At 28.8% G+C, this 7,246-nt stretch overlaps 1 protein-coding gene across 1 annotated transcript; it reads right to left on the bottom strand.

Moving 5' to 3' along the window:
• Positions 1-4,121: 4,121 nt before the first annotated feature.
• On the bottom strand, positions 4,122-5,299 carry LOC133690361 (heat shock 22 kDa protein, mitochondrial-like). The gene is made up of 2 exons (XM_062110635.1): positions 4,773-5,299; positions 4,122-4,687 (listed from the first exon to the last, which is right to left on the bottom strand). Exons 1-2 carry the CDS (start codon positions 4,930-4,932, stop codon positions 4,305-4,307), a joined length of 543 nt encoding a protein of 180 aa, XP_061966619.1. The 5' UTR covers positions 4,933-5,299; the 3' UTR covers positions 4,122-4,304.
• Positions 5,300-7,246: the final 1,947 nt, after the last annotated feature.

The raw sequence follows: 7,246 nt of genomic DNA, 5'->3' as shown, positions 1-7,246 counted from the left end.
AAATACGTTGAGTCCCATATTTATAATTTGCCCTAAATTGCTCCAACCCGTCTTTGCAAAAGCGTGATCACACGCTCCAACTAATCCACTAATTTATATTCGTCCGTGCCTGCTTCTCTTAGAAAAGTCAAAGCCAATCCAAAGGCTAAAAGGGGACGGCAAAAAAAAGCCGCTGACAGCGCGTGCTAATTCACGTATGAGATAAAAGAAAATTGAGGGGCCCACGGAAAGATACTGATGGATTGATTTAATTCGTGCAATGTACGGATGAGGAGAATGAGAGGCGCTCGTGGGATTTGTTTGAAACGTTTAGAGCGATAAATTCTTTAGTAATCGCTCCCTCGGTGTCTGGAAACTTCTTTCTTTGTCATGGCAGACCACTTTCTTTTATGCGTTTAAGTTGTCGTTGAGTCCCGTTGCCGTTACGTAAAGCTTAATTTACTCCTTTTTTATATATATAAATATTTAATATCCAGAATATACTTAAGACTTTGCTGCCTGTTTCGGGTCATATAAAAAATATATAATTGTATTAAATAATATAAATAATATTACTTTCTCTTTTATATTATAAAATATTTAAAATGATAATTAAAAACTCAATTAGTATATCAAAATAAGTTAATTAATCACCATAAATATTAATAGATAAAAAAAATGACTTGTTCAAGTGGCCAAACAACAAATTAGTTGTCTAACTCAAATGATATCATGTTAAAAAATATATTTGTCATTTTAGTCTTGTCAAACTCTAACTCTAACTCTAACTTAAAAGTAAAAACAAATAGTTGTCAAATGATTAAACTGGAAAAACAAAAATTAAGGGAGTTAAATGAAAAAAACAAAGACAAGTTATATTGATCCAGATTAACACGTGAAATTTATAACCCGAATAATGTACACTACTATAATAACTTAACCCGGATGAATAATTTTTCTTTCTCTTTTCTTCCTGCATTCTCTTTGAGTTAGACTTTCATTGGGTCTTAATTGACCACATATCAGATTAAATCTATAAGCAAATAAAATAGTTATGAAAGAATTTAAGTTAAAACTTTAAAAATATATTATGCTATATTGATCCCAGTTAGCTTTAATCAACAAACAAAATTTAGAATCCAAGTCAAAATATGGTTCCAATCAGGCATAATTTTTTCAAGCTAAGCGATAAAAAAATAATGAAATTGTTTATTTATTTATTTGAAGTTAAATAAAAAAAATCAATGATAACAAAGGGCTAAATTACATATTTTTTTAAAAATCCAATGTGAAAAATGCATTAAAAAAAGCCTTACATATTGCATCACAGCCCATCAAATTAGAGATTCACGCCAAGAGTTGAATAGGCTCTAATAATATTTTTTAATAAATTTATGTTGCACATAAATAAAGACTAAAGAATAAAAAAAAACATCAAAAAGCCCAGATGCATGGATCTAATGGCCCAACGTGTCTAGGCATATGAAAAAAAAAAGCATAGATTGCACGCTTGAACCATATATTTTTTAAAAAAATTAAGAGGGGGGCGACCTTTCATCCGAATCTTTTATTAAAAAATTAATAAATTAAGTGACATGTCTCCTGCTGAAGCAAACGATGTATCGCCCATTTGCCCAAAATCTAGCCACCACAATGGTGCCTGAAAAATCGAGATAAAGGTATTTTTGCCCAAAGATCTTTTTTTTCAACTCATTTTAACCAAACAACACCTTATAAACACCTTTGCAACACCTTAAAATCAATTTATCAACCTAAGAAACTCAAAAAACAACCCCAAAATATGAAATCAAATCGGGTTAGATTTTTCTTCCTCAACATTGATCTACTTTTTCAAGTAATATTAAGGTTTGAAACAACAATCATTCAACTCCTTTCATTAAATGAAACCCATGGACACCAACATTAACCAATTTAATAGCCAGAATATTCAAAAACAACTTTCTCTCTATATGTCGAAATCCAGCGAAAAGTCTTATCTCCTTAAAAAACCAGGGACTTTAAAACAATATAAATGAAGTTATGTGCCAAAAATGAATTTAGAAAAAACACAAGAGACTGAAAAGGTCTAATTTTAAAAATTAAGGAATTTAAGTGTAATTTTTACACAGACTTTAAACATTGGTGCTTTTTCTAAGTTGGTCTCTTGTCTTTCAGTTTTGTCCCTCGGCAATAAAATAAATGCAATTGGGTGCTAACTTTGCAGCTAAAGGACACAACTAAGAAAAAAAAGAAGTTAAAGGATTAAAGTGAAAAAATCAAAATCACATTGCTCTAGTCCACAATGCTTTATGGTTATTTGAATGGTGTTTGACATTGTTTAAAACACCCCTGCATTTTAATATATTTAGTTATTAATTAGACTTAATTAGGTAATTGACTTGAGAAAAAAAAATATACGGGGTTAACTCAAATTAATTTTTTTAAATTAAAATGATATTATTTTATTTTTTTTCTTATTGTTAATTCAACTGAGTTTAGACTGGATTTAATCAGTTCAACTAAACCACTAAAAGCTCAGTCACATTAATTAGGTTTTACTAATCTAGTGCTTGCGCTTCACTATGGGTCTGTATTATCTTTCCAGTAAAACATTTAGGCATCGCAAATATGTATTAAAAAAATAAAAGAAATCCAATAACTCAAGTTATATTATTAACCAACTAAATAAGTTGGCTTTATTTGAATTATATGAGAAACAAAAGAGGCAACAATAGCAAACCTGAAAACATATGTATAAAAAAATCAATCAAATAGAATAAAAAAAATACACTGTCAACTTGAATTGAATGATGGAACTAAAAACAATAAGATTTTTATAAAATAGTTAAAGGAAAAAAATAAGAAATCACAAAAATAAGAATCAAATTGAAAACACCAGTACATGATGAAAAAAAGCTTGAACATGTAGAATTTTTCAACATGGTTTTTTACATAAAAATCATAAATGTAAATAAAAAAACTTATCCAATTAAATAAATCACGAACCATTGTGTAAATAAATGAGAAAAAGTAATTAACTATAAAAAAATATAATAAAAAAAAATTAAGGTACCAATATGGATTAAGATATTCAATATTGCAATATAGATTATTTACCTAGTTGTGTTTAATGAATTTGTTTATAAAAATCAACTTGTAATAGAGATGACACACAGATAAAATTTATTAAATAAAATAAAAGGAAAAAAAACACCATGCAATATTGCACATATTAAGAATATTATAAAAATAAATATTTAATTTATATAAAATATACAAAAAAATAAAAGTGAATTATACTAACCTATAAAAAAATTAAACGCACCCGACAATCGCTATGTTATCTTTTTTATTATTTTAGTTCTTTATGGTTCAATTTACTCTTGAACCCAAAAAAATATGCAATCTAAATCTAATTTAAGCTCAAAAAAGCTTAATGGTAAAAAAACATTTCAAGGTCAAATTAAATTTTTTGAAAAACTTCACTAGTCCACAATAAATTTTAAATTTTACATAGTCTTAAGTACATTATGCAACCTGGGCCATCTTATTAGTTTCTTTGTCAGCGAATCCCAATTTACCATTTTGCAAGCAAAGCACACTGACACAGAATCGGAAACAAATCCCTAGTCAGCATCCCATGTCTCCATACCTGTTAAACCTAACCCAGACTCACGTATTCATTTGGTATACTTGTTATGTATTTAGTCACCATAAAAATACAAAACCATTTTAATAAAAAAAATTGACCTTAGATCAATGACTCGTATATTTTTTATTTATATTATTAAATTAATTGAATTTATTAAATTCAGATGAAGTTTTAATTTTTTTTATTTAAAAACACTTACATACCCGTGGTGTAGCGGATTTGATGCATATATGTCATTGAAGTTAATGACTTGTAGGCGGGTAGCATGTAGAACCGAATTCCGAGATAAACACATAGATTCGGAGACGTAGACATATGCACTAAAAGCTTTATGCTCTGAAATATCATAGATTAAGTAATGCATTTTATTTTTTTGACATATTTAATAAATATATGAAAATAATGATATTTCTTATATGATAATGGTTATTTTTAATATATTAAATTAATATTTTTTAATTTTAATTTTAACATTAATATACTAAAATAATTTAAAAACATAAAAAAACAATTTTTTTTTTTAAAAAAACGCCAAATACAAGCGGAAATCAACCAGAAAAGGAAAGACAATAGACTAGATAGGACCAACTTCTAAAAACCCCAAAACAACAAAGTGTTATGGTGTTGATCGTTGACACCAAAGGGCAGAGACTCACTGCTTTCTTTACCAAAATCACTCAATGTTGATCACAAAAGCATCATCAATCTCCTCGGGCTTGATTTTAGGCACAAAAACCCTAAGAACACCAGACTCCATCACAGCTCTAATGTCCTCGGCCTTGTACTCATTCTTTGGAAGGTCAATCTCGAAAGAATACTTCCTGGGTTCCTCTTCTTTAGAATAAAGACTCACTTTCTTGACTTCTTGACCCCTAACATATATAGAATCATCTTTGACCCACATCTTTACCCCTTCTTTGCTAACCCCAGGTAAGTCCACTCTTGCATATATGGCATCAAACTCGTCTTTCAGATCATACAGCAACTCTGGCCCTTCTTTGACAAAAGGGTGGGGGCGGCCATAAATCTCAGCATCAGCAGCAGCATCATCCTCATCTGAAGGGTATTTATGAGACTGTTTTTTATATACTCACAAGAATCAGTCAAAACGATGAAAATGTAAAAAAGAAATATTAATCACCTGTAGAGGAGAAATCAGTGGTGGAGTCTGTATCAGGTTCGGTTGTAGAGGGCAAGCGGGTGGAGGAGAAGGAGCGGGTGGAGGAGAAGAGAAGGAGTTTGAAAAGTTGGGATTTTGAGGATATAACTCTGGTTAAGGACACCATGGGTGAAGAAGCCATTGATCGGAGATGAAATGGAGGTTTATAAGAGCTGCTAGGGCTTTTGTTTGGAGGTGAGGTTTTCGGTGGGTTAATCGGAAGCAATGCTTGACAAATGGGAGCAGTGAAGTCAAAGTGGGAAGAAAGGTATTAAGGTGTGGGTGTAGTCAGGTGGACACATGATAAGGTGTGAGTATAGCTTTCATTAACTCTCCACCATTGGATGGAGTCTTACTATTGATTGATTAAGATTGATGGTCGAGATATGGACAGATTGTTGGTTCTGCTAAGATCGAGAGATCTAGAAAACAATAGGCTTCGTTCGTTAAAGCGCGGCGCCCCTAGTTAACAAACGCCCACGCGTGTAACTGGTAATATACTGGATTTATTCGTGAATGTGATACGGACTGTTTTTTAAATTGTTTTATATTTAAAAATATATTAAAATAATTTTTATTTTTATTTTTTAAAATTTATTTTTAATACATCTTAAAATAATCAAATGATATATAAAAAAAAATTTAAAGCACAATTTAAAGCCATTATTGTTATAGAAAATTATTATAACATAATCTAAAAGGTAATTGGAATTTATTTTGCAAATCACATTGTTTATTCTCTATTCATATGTATTAGTTATTTACAATGTTTTTTTATTCCAATGCTCTTTTTTAAAAAAAAAAATTGCCCTTTTTAGACCAAATAGAATGTCAATTTAAATAAAATCATGAAGGTAGTATAAAATCAAAAAACAAATGACAAAAGTGAAAAAAATAAATGGAGGATTGGAAGTTTGCGGAAAAAAAGAATTGGTTTTTTATATTTCCAATGATGCATATTTTATTCATGTAAACTTTAAACGTTTACATTTGATAAAAAAAACTTTATTTTCTTCACTTTTTGCTCCTTGTGGAGAGGGAGAAGAAAAAAAATTGCTAGATTTCAGCTTAAAAAGCAAAAATCATGATTTTTAGTGATTTACTTTGCATGAAATAGCATATATAAACTCATGATTATTTATTTATTATGATTGTTTATAGTTTTTTTTGATGGATTTTTGGAATTTTTGGTATTGTATACGAGTTTTATAAAGATGTTTATGATATTTGTAAATATTTTCATGTAGAAAACACCATAAGCCTTATTTTGGTGGCAAAATCCAGAGGAAGACAGACAATGTCTTTGTTTTATTTTTTTTAAAATAAAGATAAATAACAAGTCTTTCGTCCAATAAAAAAACAAACATAAAAATACAAATTAACTCTGGCCTACACACTTGAACTTTTGATTTTTAGACCCATATGTGTTGGGTCGACTAAGCCCATATATCTAGGCTATTTTTACCCTTTTTTATGTTTATTTGATTTGGTTTTTTTCCTTTCAATTTGATCTTTATTGTTTTTTTTTAAAATTCATCATTTAATGTTTTGTTAATTTTTAATTGGACAACGTCATTTGTTTCAATTTGATACTTTAGATTTATCGTGATCTCAAACAAACACTTCAATATTTGGTTGGTTTTTAATTTTGCGAGTTTTTTTATATATATAGTTAAAAAATTATAAAAAGATTTGTTGACCCTGATTGTATCCATGACCTGGTTTGCGAGTATAGCTGGTTAACTTTGGTTGGTTAGATATTGAGTTTCATATTTATTTTGATTGCATAAATAATTTTTAATTTATTTAATTAAATCCATACATAACCTTTTAAATTGACAATTGTGATATTTTTATGTCAAAAAACACAAATGAAATCTGTCATATTCTCTTTTTGGTGTTGGAATAAAAAATAACTTGACAAGCAAAGAAGCACAAGTGAAATAAATAGTAAAAAAACATCAAAAAATATGGTGTTTTCATTGTAGCAATCCACAATATTATTTTTTATTTTTCATGATCCAGTCCTTGAAACCTTGTTTCTATTGAATTTCATCCTTTTATACCCAAATTCTTGACCATTTTATCAAAAAAATATCATGAAGGAATAAAATTGAAAAGGGGTTAAAGTGTAAAACATGAAAAAAAAGATGGCATATTAAAAAATAGGGCAAAAAGTTCACCATGGTCCTCTTGCATTCTAAATATTGTAGCAATTCACAATGATATTTTTTATGGTTTATCCCTCAAACATTGTTTTTATTTAATTGCATCATTTTATGCCCAAATTCATGATCAATTTATTAAAAATTATTGGATAGAAATAAAATTAAAAAGTATAAGATTAAATTGTAAAACAAGGAGAAAACTTGTGTCAATTTAAAAAAGGGGCAAAGAGTTCACTATATCCCTCTTACATTTTAAATTATAACTTCTTGATCCCTTAATATTTCACA

This window comes from Populus nigra, chromosome 3 (genome assembly GCF_951802175.1).
Source record: "Populus nigra chromosome 3, ddPopNigr1.1, whole genome shotgun sequence".
In the NCBI taxonomy this organism is placed as follows: domain Eukaryota; kingdom Viridiplantae; phylum Streptophyta; class Magnoliopsida; order Malpighiales; family Salicaceae; genus Populus; species Populus nigra.
Note: the sequence above shows the minus strand (reverse complement) of the source record. Positions and strands in the feature narration are given on the sequence as shown.

Coding starts and splice junctions, on each gene's coding strand:
- LOC133690361 (XM_062110635.1), bottom strand. CDS start 4,932: ATGGCTTCTTCACCCATGGTGTCCTTAACCAGAGTTATATCCTCAAAA. Junction 4,688..4,772: donor CACTGATTTCTCCTCTACAG/GTGATTAATATT, acceptor AATACCCTTCAG/ATGAGGATGATGCTGCTGCT.